We start from the raw sequence: 17,372 nt of genomic DNA on the forward strand, positions 1-17,372 counted from the left end.
TTTAAGGGTTGCCGTTCAACATTCTATCTAATCGACAGATATTGCCAGATATTAATGTGGTAGTTGGGATAAGGAGATATACAGACCTACATGGAAAGAAGAGAGAATAGGGGAAAAAAGGAACAGTGACTGAGGCGGTCATTATGTATGGTATGCATGGTTGAAAACTTTGACAGATTCACAAGTGCCATTTCATCGATTCATCTGATAAACATCCCAAGGTCGTTTAGGCTGTATTTACTAGTACAGTCTGGTTAGTCATAGCTCTTAAGGAATTTTTAAAATTTAGAATTGCACTAGTGGTATCTGGCATCATTGTAGGATGGAGACTATTTTGTTACCATTTGCATGTTACCTTTCCCCCTTCTTCCAATGAGAATAAGGGGTTAGGTAGATGGCAAATAAATAAATAAATAAATAAAAATAACAGTAATAAGCTGTGTGTGGTACTTCGGAGTCTGAGAAGGAACATGGATTTGACCAATTATTACATGATTAATACTGGGGGTTTATTCTAAGACTGTGCATCTTAGAATAGTTGTTACTAATGTGTGATAAGTAAAATTTTGAGTACACATTCAAATATAAAATTGGTACTACTGGGCGCCTGTGTGGCTCAGTGGGTTAAGCCGCTGCCTTCGGCTCAGGTCATGATCTCAGGGTCCTGGGATCGAGTCCCGCATCGGGCTCTCTGCTCAGCAGGGAGCCTGCTTCCCTTCCTCTCTCTCTCTCTCTGCCTGCCTCTCTGCCTACTTGTAATCTCTGTCTGTCAAATAAAATAAATAAAAATCTAAAAAAAAAAAAAAAAAAAAAAAAAAAAAATTGGTACTACTGTATTACTTTTTAGTAATTCAGTTTATAATTTTAAAGGTACTAGTCTGTGACAAATTAGAAACTAATTTTTTTTAATTTATTATTTTTTTTAAATCACAAGTTAGAAAGCACTCTTTGAAGACTTTTTTTTCCAGGCACAAGGACTACATGTTTAAAACGCCAGTGTTTTCTCTTGTGTATCAGGGACTTGGTCATTTAAATTTGTCACCAGGACCTTCCAACTATTTTTAAATGTATTTGTGAAATACTCTTTAGTCATATCATCCCAGAACTGAAATGATGCTGCCAAAACATTTTTATCTCATTTAGAGAACAGGATTGCAGTACTGATTGGGACATGCCAAAGAAGTGAAGTGTAATGTTGTGGCATGTATTTGTTATATTGCACTTAACCTTGAGAGGGGGAAAAAAAAAACACCTTTATGTTATTTTAAGGTAAAGGCCGAGGGGCAAAGAAAAGGAAAGCATCTGGCTCTGAAAATGAAGGTGATTATAACCCTGGCAGGAAAACATCCAAAACAACAAGCAAGGTAATTAGGAGGACCTTTTTAATGCATTGCTTTATGATGATCTATAACTGGCTTAGTTGGCTTATTACTGTAAATGTCTTTCAATAGCTTTAAACCTAGCCTGTCTGATACATAGGAGGTTTTGTATATGATTAAAGAATTATCCAAGTATAAAATCTATATAATCTGGACTATTCCTTGGATAAGAGTATGGCATAAATTAGCCTACTTATTTAAGAATCTGTTTCATCCATTGAGCTGTAGAAGTTATATGCTACCTGAAATACTATTTTTCAGTCCAAATGCAATTTCTTTTTAACTAGGATTTACTTGGCCTACTTTGATTTTTCTCTTTTTTTAACTTGAATTCATTTGACTATGGCTAATTTTCAATCATTTTAGGGTAACAAAAAACCCTCAAATACCCACCTCTCTCTCTTCCTCTCAGAACTTAAAAATACAGAGAGATTTTAGCTTTGTGTTGCTCTCCACCTTGAACTTTCTCCACACAGTCATCATCCATGCCTCTTGTCCATCTTGATGACTCCTCCCTGATTTTTATGCAGGGTGTACTCTGTATTGCACATAAGTCTTGTTTTCCTTTCATGAATTGATAGGTACTTACAAAAAATTTTTATTATCTCGACATTGCATATGCTTGGCAATATAGATGTTCAGAAAAGGTAGGAGACTACCAAGGTGGCTGATTATTAGATTTATTTTTATAAAGGGGAAAAAGGATTAGATAACTGGTTGTATACTTCAGTCAGCGTTACAACTCTGATTTTAGTAACCTCATTATTTGCAATATTTTTCAAATGTAAGTGGAGTGTAAGGAATAATAATTCATTTTAACTTTTTTTTTTTTTTTAACCTGTCTAGAAACTGAAGAAAACATCTTTTGATCAGGATTCAGATGTGGACATCTTCCCATCAGACTTCACTTCTGAACCACCTTCTCTGCCACGGACCGGTAGGGCTAGGAAAGAAGTAAAATATTTTGCAGAGTCTGATGAAGAAGAAGATGTTGATTTTGCAATGTTTAATTAAGTGCCCAAAGAGCACAGAAACATTTTTCAACAGATAAATTGTGTTTGTCCTTTTGTCTTTTCTGTCTCAGACTTTTGTACATCTGGCTTATTTTAATGTGATGATGTAATTGATGGTTTTTTATTATTGTGGTAGGCCTTTTAACATTTTGTTCTTACACATACAGTTTTATGCTCTTTTTTACTCATTGAAATGTCATGTACTGTCTGATTGGCTTGTAGACTTGTTATAGACTGCCGTGCATTAGCACAGATTTTAATTGTCATGGTTGCAGACTACAGACCTGCTTTTTGAAATGAAATTTAAACATTAAAAATGGAACTGTGTACTCTGTGTCTTTACTAAAGATGAAAGTGTAGTAAAAGCTCCCATACACTTTTAAAATAAATATATTTTATTCTTTGCCAGGAGACTCCATGGAAAAAGGTAAACAGTATATGAACATAGAAAGCATTGTTAAACAATCTCAATGTACAAACAGAGCCAGTGAAAGTACATCACAGACTTGCTAATATATCAAAAAAAAAAAAAAAATTCCACTAGTGCTTAAATGAGAACTAAGAAGCTGACACTTGTATTTGTTAACCACTCTACCACAGCTTTCACTCTGCTTCATAGTGATCGAACAAGGTCAAAGGATGCAGATTCTCTGTCCATGCCTTTGGGAGTTCATATTAGCCTCTGGGCATCAAGGAGGCTAGAAAAAACCCTCCGTAGCAGGCATGCATCAGAAAGGACACTGGAGTTACATGGTATGGGTGGTAGACCAGTCTGCTAATTATCCCATGAAATTTCCCTAATGGCTTGTGAATAGGTAAACAAAAAACTTACTAACACTGAAAAGTGTTTCTGCCTTGGAGGCTACCATTACTGTAAAAATGTATCTTTTTTTTTTTTTTAAAAATTGTGTAGTTATGTCATTAAGTAATAAACCACTGTTAAAGTGACATTAACAATCGAACAAATGACATCTGATTAACTGAACTGGCAGTTACACTGATACAGAATTCTCTTCTGCTAGTGCAGTGAATTTGTATCTTTTTACTGGGCAACATGAAATAGAAGAAATAGAAGACGCAGTTTGAGAGCGTCAAAAAGAGCAAGGACAAGCTTCCATACTAACTAAATTAGAATTATCTCTAGCTTTATCTTGTCATACTGTACAACAGTCCCCTTTCCTTACCTTGATGTCCTGATTGCTCTGTGAAAGCAAGACAGTTATTTTTTTGAGCCTTTCTTAGCTGGACACGTACAGTAGTCTGTTTCACAACCTTGGTGTCTTGGTTATTCTGAGTATGCAAGGCAATAGGAAAGCACCAAACATACAGTATAGAAAGAACAGAGCCATACTTCTGTATGTACAAAGTCTTCAGAAACTTAACCGGGGTAAATCATTTTGACTGGGTCTTTGCCATGCAATCTTGAGTGTTCAAAGAGGAAAATAGAAGCTTTTAACTAGTTTCTGGTTGCATGAAATGGCTGATTTTTAGAATTGAAAAAGTTTGTATTTCTAGGTAAGTTAGACAGTGAAGAGTATATATTGATACATATGAAAACTTCTTGGTCCTTCTTGAGTTTTAATATATTTTCAGTCCAAAAACTAAGCAGCAGTAAAAATGTTTTTTTTTCCTTGCATTTTAAATCCTGGAACTGAAGGTACTGGGGAATGTTTGAAGTAGCTGGAAAGTGTCTTATTGCACCAGTGGTGACTGACTGACACCGCTGTTTTCCACTGAGCTGGGTGAGGTGCTGGGACTGTGCTCCACGGGGTTCCCACTTGAACTTGGGGTCAAGGGTTCATGTCCTTCAGAATTCTCCAGCATTTCCTGAATGAGAGGTGGCATTGATCCAGGAATTTCCATTTTCAAGGTAATTACACGTTCTGCACCTTTTAAAGAGAAATAATAAAATCCGATAGAGATAGGGAGTTAAGCTGAGTAACTCGGGATCAACTTTAATTGACTTTAGAAACAGTGAAAACTGTGCTACCAATGCCTCCCCGATGCTGTCCTTATTTTTTTTTTCCCCTTTAAAGCCCTCATAATTTGACTATTTTTATGTACGTTGGTGTTAAGGTAGGTATCTTGGATATCTGCAGTTAGGGTAGGTATCTTGGGTGACCCATTCAAGGAAGTTCACTTAATCCAACTTAATGAAGCCTATATCCTTCGTGTACTGACGGAAACACTGGTGGCACATATTGAGACCACACTTCTGGGTCAGACCATGCCAGTTTGAGCAGACAGGACAAGAACGAGAACCCTGGCCAGGTCTCGGAGAGGCAGTTCTGATTTTATGACATTTAAATATTTTTTACTTCATCTCTGGGAAAACAACGCAGATGTGGCAACTTGCTTAAACTTGATGATTCCATGCCTGAATCAGTTTCAGGGAAGGTTAGCAGGTTACATTTATTTAACATAACTTACAAAGAGAAGCTCCTGATAAATGACCAGAAAGAGCATATCTTAAAATAAGACAGTTATCAAGGATACCAGTTACCCATGAATGAAGGAAGTAACTTAAGTAATAAATGTGTGGTGATTATCAAGTTGATGTAGCACTCCACTGTCCAGCACAGTAGGCACCAGCCACATGTGGCATTTTAAATTTAAATTCGTTAAAATAACAATTAGGAAAAACAGTGCCTCAAATGCATTAGCCACTTTTTAAGTGCTTGAGAGCCACGTGTGGCTAGTGGCTACTTGTATTGGACATTGCAGATTATACAATATTTCCATAATCACAGTAAATTCTATTAGCACTGATCTAGCTAGATATAGAGAATGACAGTATTAAGTTAAACAGCCTCATTGATTTTAAAGTCAAAGACCTCAATTATAATGGCCAAGGACTGGTATCTGCTATTTGCAAATAGTCTTTTTTTTTTTTTTTTTAAAGATTTTATTTATTTATTTTACAGAGAGAAATCACAAGTAGATGGAGAGGCAGGCAGAGAGAGAGAGGGGGAAGCAGGCTCCCTGCTGAGCAGAGAGCCCGATGCGGGGCTCGATCCCAGGACCCTGAGATCATGACCTGAGCCGAAGGCAGCGTCTTAACCCACTGAGCCACCCAGGCGCCCCTGCAAATAGTCTTAATCCCATGCTAGGGATGAACTCAGAATGGCTCACTTAGAAAACCTCTTAGGAGGAGCTCAGGAATTGAGACTCCTTGTCAAACAAGTTTACCGTGTTTTTAAGACACTTTCTGAAATAGAGCATTTGTTCCCTGGCTCAGCCAATTCTTCAGGGACAAAGCACACTTGGTACTGGGGATAGCTGCTGAGTTTTCTCTCTGAAAAAAGAAAAACTCCACTCTAGCACTCAACTGTTCTCTGGCTCTAGGTACTTCTGTAATTGCTCAAGTTGCCACATAAACTGAAAATCTCTAAGCAAGAATTATCTATACCTCTCAGGAAGGCAAGAATTCCTTTGCTGAGAAGCGTGCAGAAGTCAATCTGCCTATACACAAGAGAGTGATGGCAACATTGCTTTGAGAGAGAAACTTCACCAGTAACAGTTGCCCTAAGTATTACTCATTTTCCTGAGGTTTGGATGGTCAGGAAAAACTGCAGTCAAGTTTATGTCAACCAGAGCATGTGTGAAAAGGAATGAAATGCATTAAATTAGAAAAATGAAAACGCTGTCAATACATTCTCTTGAAAATAGTTTTTCTAGGGGCATGTGGGTGGCTCGGCTGGTTAAGTGTCCAACTCAGTTTCGGATCATGTCGTGATCTCCTAGTCCTTGAATCTAGCCCCTTGTAGGACTCTATGCTCAGAGGGGAGTCTGCTTGGCATTCTCTCTCTTCTCCCTCAGCCCCTTCTTCTGCCTGTGCGCCTGCTCTCTCTCCATTCTCTAATAAATAAATCTTAACAAACAAAACACCGATTTTTCTATCCAGTCACCTGAATTACAGACTCAATCTCTTAAGATCATTGAGTAGGGTAAGATAAGAGGTTTTTAAGGGTGAATGCTATTCCTTTTGATTTCCATCAGAAATAAATTCCAGAACAAAAACAGAAAAGCAGCTATTGTCAAACATCCTGAATGAAAACATCAAGTTTAAAAAAAAAACAGGTCAGGACCACTTCATGAATACAATGGAGACTCTAAAGACATACCTTTAGCACTGATGCTACGGAGGTCTGTGATTTTCATTAAGATCTTTGGAAACATGTGAGGCTTGCTGGGTCGTCTCTTTCTGATATAAATTTTTAGTGCTTCCAGCAGTGGTTCTTGTAGCTTATCTACTTTTGTTGGTTCCTCAAGGTCCTGGCGGTCTAGATAGCAGGAAGAAAGTTTTAAATAGTATCAGGACAGAAAGAGTTCCGCACTTGCCAGGAGGGAGGGCTGCTGCCCATTTCCCTTTCTTGTTTCCTTGGCCCTAGTACGTTATGACTTAATTAATCTGATGATTCAGTCACATACCAGTTTGAAGACTCGTGCAAATGTTTTAAGCAGTGATACTTGAAAATGTCCTTCTTGCTGTTAAAAAGCACATTTTCATTACTAGTAGCTTTGTTACAGGGAGAAAATTACTTCTTGTGACCAGGAGATGTCACTACTGAACTGAATTCAACCAAACCTTGAGCAGCTGGATGGTTTTAAAAGCAAGGTAAATAGGCCCTGTAATTAAAGCCATTACTTTTTAACCACTTAGGATTCAATGTCCTGTGAGCCAGTAGGGGTCAGTACAAAGAAAGCCATATTTTATGCCAGTCCTTTAAGAGTTAGGGGTGGGGTGGGGGCGGGGCGGTGAGACAACCCAGTGACTTGTAGTCCAAGCCACTGCAGTCACAAATGGCACAAGGAAGTCCCTTGCATTATCATTAAAATGTTCTTAGGCAATTTATTTTACAATAGTCTGATCCTGCCTTAGAAAAAACCAGTAGCAATTGGAGAAATATCATTTTGGTATTTCAGAGCAAAAGGATCCCAAATATCTTCATTTAATTTGCAATATGGAAAAATGCAACAAACCCCTAGCATGCATGCCTGGCTATTTATTCACATGTCTTTCTCCATGCAAAATTACTCCAAAATGGAGATAGGAATTTCCCATAAATTACAAGTTGTTCTTCATGGAATCTCATGAGGGTTTTCTAGGTAGTTGGTACCTCCACAGATTAAGCAGATGGCACTGAGAAGGCCTGTTTCTGTGTCATCCATTTCCAAAGGCAGGAGCTGGTTGGCAAAGGTGAACACAAGGTCAGTCAGAGGACCAAATCCAGCATTGTGCATCTGAGTTCGATTTAGGGTAAGGCCATCTGAAAATGTCATGGTGTCTTGTTCTGGGGTATACCTGGTGCAAATTCTAAGAATCTGGAAGGAAGAAGAAAAAAAAAAAAACATATTTGGTGGGTCATCAAAGCCAGCCTGTCCCTATGGCATCAATCTAGCTGGGAAGGAAGATGGAGATTTCCAAGGAGCTCTCACATCACGTGAGGCACACTGCCTGCCTTCTGGATGTGGAATGTCTTCTAGCAGCCCTTTCACTGAAAGAGTATAGAAGCCAAAATATGGGCTAACATTATTTAGGGAATAATAAACAGGACACAAGAAATTTTAAGAAATATTTGTGCTAAAAGTAATTCATTTGACTCAAATAAACATTTACTGAGTACCTACTTATGTCCCAGGCACTGTGCCAGATGCTGGGGAATAAAGATTTTTTTCTTAAGAGCTTACAGTCTACGAAAAGAAAAAAGGCACTATCTACCATTTATGAAATGCTGAGTATATGTCAAGTGTTAACCATGGCCCTACGTTCAAGCTTTCAAACACTTTAGCAAGTGAATATTATTCCAATTTTATAGATGAGGGACCGAAGCTCAGTGTGGCTCAGTCATAAGCCCCATGTCACGCGGTTCCCATGTGGCTGGGTTTGATGCCAACCCAGGTTGGGCCCTCTTCCACGAAGCCTCTGCTCACACAGCTCCCTCCCAGCAGCTCCAATCTGAGGAGCAGGAGGGGAACTGCAAGGGGGAGAGCGTGGACGCAGCCGGAAGGAGATCAAGGGCAGAGTCACAGGGAAGAGGAGGCATTTCTACCAAGCCCAGAAATCTGGTTGGGATTTCTGTAGGTAAGAAGCCCGGGCCGTAATGCCAGTCTTCCGGTGCCACCCGGCATGCCCCTCATAGAAAACTCTGCTGGTCACGCTGGCCACACCCGCTACCAGGAAGTCGCCTGCTTGGTGCTGTGGGCCTGCAGGCCTCACTCAGCATGGCCAACTCCAAAACCCCCTCGTGTAGCTATGTCGTCACTGCAGCTGGCGTGCCCACTGCCCTCTCAGCCGGCACCGCCGGCAAGGAGCTCCATGGACACAGAGCACTCATCCGCCCAGAAGCATATTTCTGTACCGATCACTGTGAGGGGCCTTTCTGGTGGCCACGTGTCTACCTTTGACTTTTCCTTCTAAAAAAGCCTTAGAGCTGTGTGAAGCAGAGAAATTTATTCTGTCTGGACAGGAGTGGATAACCCGGTAGGCTAAGAGCGCTGTTTTTTTCCAGATGCTTGGGCTCTGTATGACTGGGTGTGGTCACTTCAGTGTCAACAAAGAGGAGGACAGATGTGATCAGAAGGGTCTGCGATCTTCCCGTGACAGGGCCCTGTGCGGAGGGGGTAGCCCTCTGACGAAGCCACAAGACTCCGAGCTACAAGGGCAGTCCCTGTAGAAGCGCCCCCTTCCCACTCTCCATATTCCCACCAGGACTCCTAATGCAAGAACCAGGTCAAATCTTTTCGTGCTGGGTGTTCGGGGCAAAGACACTGCCCCTGCCCAAGACCATCCTAAAGGACTGGCTAAGTGACCACATGAGCCAGGGGGCAGGGCTGGCGCACTGGAAAGGTCGCCTGTTCTTGGGTCCTTGCTCTGGTGTTCTCCGAACCTCCAACCCATGGGGCTAGGAGGCAGCCCTCCTCCTACATGCTGGACTCCAGTGTGGACTTGGACGAGAGTATAAAGATGTCCTGTAAAGTGAGGCCATGGGACATCTGCTACATCTGCTGATGGGAAAAAAAAAGCCTGACCCCAAGGTCTTCTTGGTTAGAAGAATATCTCCTGAGAGGAGCAGGGGGAACGATGAGCGCTCCGTCCTCTAACATATGAGAGCTAATGGTTTATTCATCAGTGCCTCCATGCCGGGGACTGTGCTAAGTGTTTTAACATATTACCTAATTCTCCTGTCAACTCGTAACTTTGGTCATCCCATTTTACAGATAGAGAAACAAAGGCAAATAGCTTGTCCTAGGTCACATAACTGCTAAGTGGCATGATCTGCTTCAGGCGATCGGTCCCTAGCACTTAAGCGCTCCCCTATGCTGTGCTCTTCACCTCTGCCCCCCAGTGGCCTCCATCCTCTTCTTGCCACTCTCCATCCCCCGCTGCCTAAGGTGAAATGACATCCAGCCAGCATTAATTTGGATATTAGCCTCATTTGTCTCCTTGGCTCGCTGCCTTAGTGCAGTGCACAACCTGGACGGTTATGCATGGTGACCTACCTGGTACACAGAAGCGCGCGGCCTTGGAAACGGAAAATTGGGCAAAGCTCACTTCCGGTGAGGGGGCACGATCTAAATCAGGACACATCCTCAAACTTAACATTCCTATTATGTGATCAAGTGGCAAGTGAACGGGAAAGCAACTGAACGTGAGTTGTTGCTAAAATGTTACAAAGATTCCTCTTCGCTGGATGGGTGGCCATTTTTGCCTCTCAGGTATTTGCCCAGAGACCTCTCTGAGCCCGTCGCCCCATTTCCTCTGGGTCCCCAACTGAATGACCGGTTTCACGTCATCTTGGTAGCTGAGGGGTTATGAAGTCCATTCTCTATGTCAGAGCAACAAAGGAACTGAGAGGCCCCGGCTTATAAGCCTTAGTTCCCCTGAAAGCCCCAGCCCAGGCCCCTTCACACCACCTGGAGGAGCATAAGGAGAGATGCCTGCGTAGGGACGGGTCACGTGATGGGCAGAGTCAGAAGCTCAGTATTTATGGGCTCAAAATCTCCAGACACATTTCCAGTTTGGAATCAAATAGGTACTAAATAAGTCTTTGCAGCTGTAGCAGGCTGCCAAGAAGTGAGTGCACTAGATCTGTCCCTGTGAGAATGAAGGAAACCAGGATTTGCTGGAAAGGAACGGAAGACCAAGGTTTAGGTATTTGCAAGCTGTCAGCGGCTCACTTAGAAATCCAAGTCTGCACTGGAGCACACAAATGTCTCTTTTGAACGATTCTAGTCTGAAGGGTGCCCCTCCTCAAAAGCGGGAAAATGTCTGGATTCTAATGAAGCATTTCAACTATGTTTTGTGGCCTCTCTCCCTAGAAAGTTCAAAACCCAAACCAAGTATTAACGGGCTGTCCAGAGGGGACGGCCCATGGCCTGAGATGAGAGACTGGTCAATGTCTTCTTTTACGAGGGGAGCCTGCACTCTCCCCCTGTCCAGGCTGGGCCCAGTGGGCAGCAGGCTTCCTCCTCAACCACGCAGCCGGGCCCGCCTCTGGAGAGGAACCAAGGAGTTTCAGTTGGTTCAAGTCAAACCCCAGTGGCAACTGCCAAGTGCTTCACCAGTATTAAAACGCCCTTTGTTTGAAACAGGGTATTGCATCTGGACAGGGGAGCACGCGGGCCCCATGAGTTGGGCAAAAATAGCGCAGGCGAGGCTGACTCACGCAAGGAGGGCCCTGCTGGATGGCACCGGGCTCTGTGACCAGCCATCTTGACGCTCCTCGGAGGGAGGACCCTCAGCCGTCCTGCCTTCAGCAAGGACAGGTGAATATTGTTCCACTGCCTTTGGGGTCCCCCCGGGAGGATCTGAGCATGTGGGATCGCAGGCACAGAGAGAGAGACCTGTCGCCTTCTCTCCTTGTCCCTGTGACCACTCTAATCCAAGCCACCCTCACCTCTCCTCTGGGGATTCTGGCCTCCGCGTCTGCTCTCCCAGCGAGAGCATGCTATTCAAAATCGCCACCAGAGGGGACCTCACCCTTGCTTAAAATCCCTCCAGTGGCTTCGAGCCGTTCTAGATCTGTGACATTTAGACTTCTTCCTCCTTGGCCTCTACCTATCCCATTACAGCTCCTTTCCCCTTGCTCCTTAACTTTTGCCCATTTCAACCTTTCTGAATCTCTAGCAAGTCAATGTCACAGCAAAGCGTCTGCACTTGCTGTTCCCTCTGCCTTTGATGCTTTTCCCTTGATCTTCAGGATTCTTCCTCCTCAGAGCTCAGTTCAAATGTCACGTCCTCAGAAAGCACAGTGAACATGCTTCCTAAGACCATTACTTTCTATCCTATCACCCACTTCTGTTTGAAATAGGAAATAAAACTGTTTTAAAACTGAGGTATAGCATGTGCAGTGGCTTTAAAAAATTCTTTGCTTCTACTCTATTTAAGTAGCAAAGCTTCATTCCTCTCCCCTTGAGTGTGGGCAGGACCCAGTGACTTGATTCTCACATAGAATCCAGGGGAAGCAACGGGTGTGACTCTGGAGAAAAAGTCATAGGAGGCGAGGTACCGTGGACGACTCCTTTCAACTCTCTTACATCTCATTTTGGGGGAAGCTGGCTGACACATCATGGAAAGGTCCATGGGGCAAGAAACTGGGCCCTCTTCCCAACAACCGGCACTAGCTTGCCAGGCACCTGTTAGGAAGCCCTGGAAGCAGCCCTTGTGTCCCTATAAGCCTTAGGAGGATGAAGCCCCTGCCAGTGTCTGGACAGCAAGCTTCTGAGTGACCCGATCCAAAAGCACCCAGCTCAGTCAGTTCCTAACCCACAGGGCCCCGGGAGATAGTAATGCTCATCACTTAACACTGCTAAGTTTCATGGCAACTTGATATACGGCAATGGATAATGAGCCCAATGTACTGGCCTTGAGCTGTGCTCACGGCTCAAGTGTACAGGTGACTGCATCCCCCCCAGGTACACGCCTGTGGAACTGCCACCCAGATCGAGACACAAAGAGTTCCAGCTCACCTGGGCTCCTGTGGCCCCTTGAGATCCAATCCATCCCCTGCTGCATGTCCCTCTCCCTTCCAAATAACCGTTATTTTGACCTTGATTCCTGCAGACTAGTTTTGCCTGTCCTTGAACTTGAGGTAAAGGGATTCACATTGCACATTCCCTCTTGTGTCTGGCCTTTATGAACTCCGAGTCACAGCTGAGATTCCCCGTGGGAATAGGTGAAGCTGTTTCTTTTTCACTGCTGGGTAGTATTCCAGCCCCCACCCCTCATCCCCCGGCGCCCCGGCCCGGCCTGCTGTCTTCTCCCTGGTGTGCCGTCCCTCCCTGGGCCGGCTGACCACCGCCGCGCCCTGAAGATGGGCCTGCTCTTCACCTGCCCTGCTCGCTGCTGCTCTGTCTCGGGCATCTGGGCTGTGGAGCCCGCACAGCAGGTGGCTAGTGAACAGCTGTTCAATTATTAATGAAGCAGATTCCCTAATCGGAAATCTCTCCCATCTTGTAACCCCCTGAGGGGGGCAACTGGGGATTTCTGAGTCCCTAGGCAAAGGAGGAAAGCTCAAATGGCTCATGCATCTCGGGCCATGAACTGTATCTGGTGAGTCGTGGGGAGATCCTGATCTGGTGTGACGATCCCCAGTTCACGCAGCTTCCACGCGGCAGAGCTGGGATCTGAACCCAGGGAGTCTGGCTCCCGCCCTCTCACCGCACACTGACTGCCTCACAGTGATGTCCGGTGACAACCAGGGCGACCGCTCTGCTCCCAGGGGTGAGAAGGCTGGGTTTCAGAGAGACACGGGACCTCCTCACGCCCGCACGGAGGCCGAGGGCGATGCTGCAGCCCAGCTCAGGCTGTGGGCTCCGGGGCAGAGCCGGCTCCTCTTCGAGCTGGGTCTAGTCTCTGCTGAGCCTCCGGAAGGGGGAGGACGGGTTCATGCGGGAATGGCCCCCCATGGCTCTAGAGCCGCACGGTCCCCAGAACCCCAGGAGCCACAAATCATGTTCTGAAGTCACACGGGGCAGTCCCTTCTGCGTCACCAGAGCAAAGTGCGCTGCCCCTGGTGTGGGAATGTTTCCTCAGGGCAGCGGGGGCAGCGGGAACCCAGGAAGGCCCCGAGGGACCCTCAGGGAAGCCCTCACGCTACCTCACGCTGGAACCCGCCCAGATGCAACACTCCGAAGGCAGCCCATGTTCTGGAATTCCAATTTTGATCTCTCACTCATTTGCTCATCCATTCATTCCCAAATAGTCACCTCCTCACTGCTCCTCAGTCTGCCAGAGCCTCCCTGCCTAAGGGCCTTTGAGCTACACTCTTCAGGTCGCTCTCCCTCGTACACCTCCCTGAGTACTGTCTTTTACTGTTCCAGCTCTTTCTGTCCTTTCATTCAGGTCTCTTCAAAGGTCACCTGCTTCTCTAAACACACAACAGAACCTCATGAAACACACAACTCATGACCACCTCAGTCACGCTCCTGGTCTTGATCCTGCCCCTATTTTTCTTTGCGGCCCGTCAGACCCTGCCTATTCATCTGCTTATTCTCCATCCATCCCCTGTCGAAGGGCAGCTCCATGAGGGTAGGCATTTTTGTCTGTCTTGTTCACTGCTGTGTCATCAGAGCCTAGAACAGTGCCTGGCACACAGCGGGCCCTCAGTGAGTATTTGTAAAAGGCAGAGCAGAGAGGGGAGGAGGTCAGCAGGGAAGAGCAAACAGAAGGTCAGACAGCCGCAAGCATTATTTTTTATGATTTTTAAGTTGAGAGAGACTTGATTCAATTACCTGCACAGAAGAGGCAGCTGAGGGGCAAGAGGAGAAGAAACAGGATAGGGAAGATAAAGGAGAGCCCGCAAGAAGGAGAACGTGAGCACAGGTGAGGGGACCACTCTTGGGGGGTCTCTTCCTTATCCTGACTACAAACCTGGGCTGCCACAGCTCTGGCATGAGGGATGGAACGCTAACTTCCACGCAAAATGGTTTCGAAGATTTGATCCCATCTTAAGAGAGACCTTGCGGCTACTTGACCCCTGTGGGAAATCATGAATCCTGGAAGCTCTGAGGGAAGCCTGGCCGTGGACTCCACACCAAAGGGTCCCCCCACCCAGGCAGACGCCAGGACCGGAAATCCTTCTGGAGGGTGGTGTGGAGAGAGCACAGGCTAAGGGGCATGTTTTCCCCTTCCGGACAGCCCCAGCAGGCACCGCGCACTCGGGAGCAAAGGCCTGTCTCAGACCACACACAATGCGGGGTGCTAGGCCAGAGCTGCTGACCCCTGGGACAACTCTGTGTTTCCCTTCTAGGGGCTGACAGCAACTTCAGCCTGTGTCTGTCCATCTGTCCTTCTAGTGTGTCTGTCTCACTCTATCCCTACATCAATGGCTTCCATAAGAAGATTCTTCTAAATGGGTCAGCCAGCTGATATTCTCATCCGAAGGATGCTCTTTGAAGTTGTGCATTTTTCAGGCTCTTGTGATTAATTGCCTTTGCCACAAATTCTTGGAAATGAGCTCTTATCTGGGGCCAAATAAGTACTCCTTCTGCTTCATCTCATAAGACTGGACGTCTCTGCTCTTCCCCGAGTAGGGTTTTTCCCTCTTGCACCTACTGCATCCTAGCCCAGCCCCTCGGACCAATGAAGCCAGGACACAGTGGTTGAAAGAGTTTTCTGACTCCTGTCTCAGGGTCCGGAATTGTCCCCATGTGCTTTTAACAGCTTTGTCCCTGATCCCAACACCACTATCTACTACCCGTTTGTGCTTATACCCATGACTGTATTTAAGCCTGTTTAAAGAATTACTTTAGTCAATGCCTCATTGATTTCTAATCCAGTTGTACAGATAGGTAAACTCAGACTGGGAAAGGTTAACTCAACCAAGGTCACAGATATTGGTCTTGTTCTACCCAATTCCACCAAGAGGCCAAGCACTGCTTCTTGGATCCATGGACAATCCAGAGGAGTGCTTGGGTTTCACTGTAAACGTGGGATGTGGAAAGACAGCTGGAGGTTGTGGGGGGATTTGAAGGGGGTGGGTCTAAGCACCCCTGACCATGAAAGTATGGGGTGTTGAGAAAACAAGATGCTTCCTTGGAGGGTCGCAAAAGCTCCTCGTTTCACCTTTCCCAAAGGACTGGAGTTGAAGGAACCCCACACGGTCACCACTTGGCAGCCAGACAAGAGGAGGACTAAGAAACAAGCAAAGAACCCAAGTCAGAGCCCGAACTTCAGGAAGGCTCCAGGCCCCGCCGGGTGGCCACGTCATACAGGGAGTCAGAATTCCACCATGTGGCCTGGTGCAGAGCCTGACCTGCTGGTGCCACCTCATGGTCCCCTCAGCCACTCTGGACCTCTGGGGCACCTCTCACCACGTGCTGGTAACTCCAGTCTCTACTCATATCCTGGGGGGGTCTGGAGGCTTAGGTGAAACTCAACCTGAGTGCTACACTTGAAGGACTCGTAGGAAAGGGTAAGAAAGCACAGGCTTTCCTGTGAATTATTCCAGTAGCTCATTATTAACATTGTCACGGATTTGCTCAGGGGGCCTCTATTAATCTCTGGTGGCCTGGTTGGTCCTATGCCCACGGTCCACCTACCACCATCCCCTGTTTATGCCTCTAATCCTTTCATGACTTTTGGGATAGAAATATGTGGGTCTTGGAATTTGGTTCCAGCATTCACCTGACCTGGGTAACTCACCCAGTCTCTAGCTCCTCATCTGTAAAATGGGCTGAATCTCCATCCCCCAGCCGGCTCACTGAGCTGTGGGAGGCTCAAGTGAGCTGAGGTTTGCAGATGCCATGGGGTGTGGGCAGGTGACCGGTGAATGCTGCTTTGAGGTTTCATTTTTTTCTAAATGTCCCTGAGTTCATCCCAGATCCTCTGATTTTATGAGATGAAAAAATATATTTTATATATATATATATATTTTTTTTTTTTCATATATATATATTCTCAGGATCCCTGGCACATGTAGGTTACGGAGATGAAAAAATATATTTTATATATGTATATTTACATATATATTTCATATATGTATTCTCAGGATCCCTAGCACATGTAAGTTACTGAGCAACCATTACCACTCCTAAGATCCAACCAGTGAGCAGAAAGACACATAAACATTCAAGCTCCCTACACAACTGCCTCATACGGGGTCGTCTCTCCTCCTGAGCAGGACTGTGTGTTTAATTACAGTGAGTAACTCTATTTGCTTTGCAGAACTGTTTATACCCAAAGCTATGAAAGATGTAATAAAGAGAAAAATCTACGCTTTTAAAGCACCGCAAAAGCTAATTTTACTTTCTCTATTTTCTGATGCGTCGCCGGGGGCCAGCTTCCCCTCCCACTTCCTCCAGAGGCCCATCCGTACAGACCAGCCCCCACCCCAAGGCAGGGTACATCCCTGTCACCTCTAATGGGAGCTGCCTCCCCATCAGGGAAACCAGCCCAGCCAGAATTAATCACACCATCCCTGAAGCCCCAACCAGGTAGAGAGAGGGAGGGCATCCGGCCAGTAGACCCACCGAGGACAAGGTGTGACAGGGCCCCTAGTAGCCCCAGTGTGAGAACAGAAGAGGGGAGAGAGGCACCAGGAATCCATTCCCTTTGCACAGATAGGGACACTGAGTCCAGGAAAGGAAATTATTTTCCCAAGGCCGCTGACAGAGGTGGTATAAGATCAGAGGGCAGAACCAGGGCAACGTGAGCCACCTCCTGTGGGTTTAGCTCGGAGAAGCCTGATGGTCTTTCAAAGATCTACAGGACTGGCCTGCGGAAGGGCTTTTGGGGGAGGCAAGCAAGGCTGTGACCGAGACAGGCCGGGTCCTGCTCCAAGGCCATGCAGTGGGGGTTCCCACACCAAGTCGAGAAGGGATGAGGTTCAGCCCAAGTCCTGGGCATCCCTGAGCCTCCGGCAGCGGAATGGAAATTGAGGCAGGGAGGACGGGCTTGGCAAATGATGCAAGTGGCTGGAGGAGGCTGGAAGACCGAAGCCTCTGGAGGTCTTCCAAGTACCCCGGTCCACTCCCC

At 45.8% G+C, this 17,372-nt stretch overlaps 2 protein-coding genes across 8 annotated transcripts in view; one reads left to right on the top strand and one right to left on the bottom strand.

Annotated features, from left to right (window-relative positions):
- The window catches only part of TOP2B (DNA topoisomerase II beta), a 59,215-nt gene extending 56,501 nt beyond the window's left edge, over positions 1–2,714 (top strand). For both annotated transcript variants that reach the window (XM_032327535.1, XM_032327621.1), the window contains exons 35-36: positions 1,270–1,364; positions 2,226–2,714. In XM_032327535.1, coding sequence (XP_032183426.1) covers positions 1,270–1,364; positions 2,226–2,393 — 263 coding nt within the window. In that variant the 3' untranslated portion in view covers positions 2,394–2,714. The remainder of the gene's footprint in view (positions 1–1,269; positions 1,365–2,225) is intronic.
- Positions 2,715–3,294: 580 nt separating this feature from the next.
- RARB (retinoic acid receptor beta) overlaps positions 3,295–17,372 on the bottom strand; it is a 725,834-nt gene continuing 711,756 nt past the window's right edge. For all 6 annotated transcript variants that reach the window (XM_032327731.1, XM_032327902.1, XM_032327988.1 and 3 more), the window contains 3 exons: positions 7,513–7,717; positions 6,517–6,675; positions 3,295–4,281 (listed from right to left, as the gene is read on the bottom strand). In XM_032327731.1, the coding sequence (XP_032183622.1) occupies positions 4,085–4,281; positions 6,517–6,675; positions 7,513–7,717 (561 nt within the window). In that variant the 3' untranslated portion in view covers positions 3,295–4,084. The remainder of the gene's footprint in view (positions 4,282–6,516; positions 6,676–7,512; positions 7,718–17,372) is intronic.

Source organism: Mustela erminea, chromosome 1 (assembly GCF_009829155.1).
Source record: "Mustela erminea isolate mMusErm1 chromosome 1, mMusErm1.Pri, whole genome shotgun sequence".
NCBI lineage: Eukaryota > Metazoa > Chordata > Mammalia > Carnivora > Mustelidae > Mustela > Mustela erminea.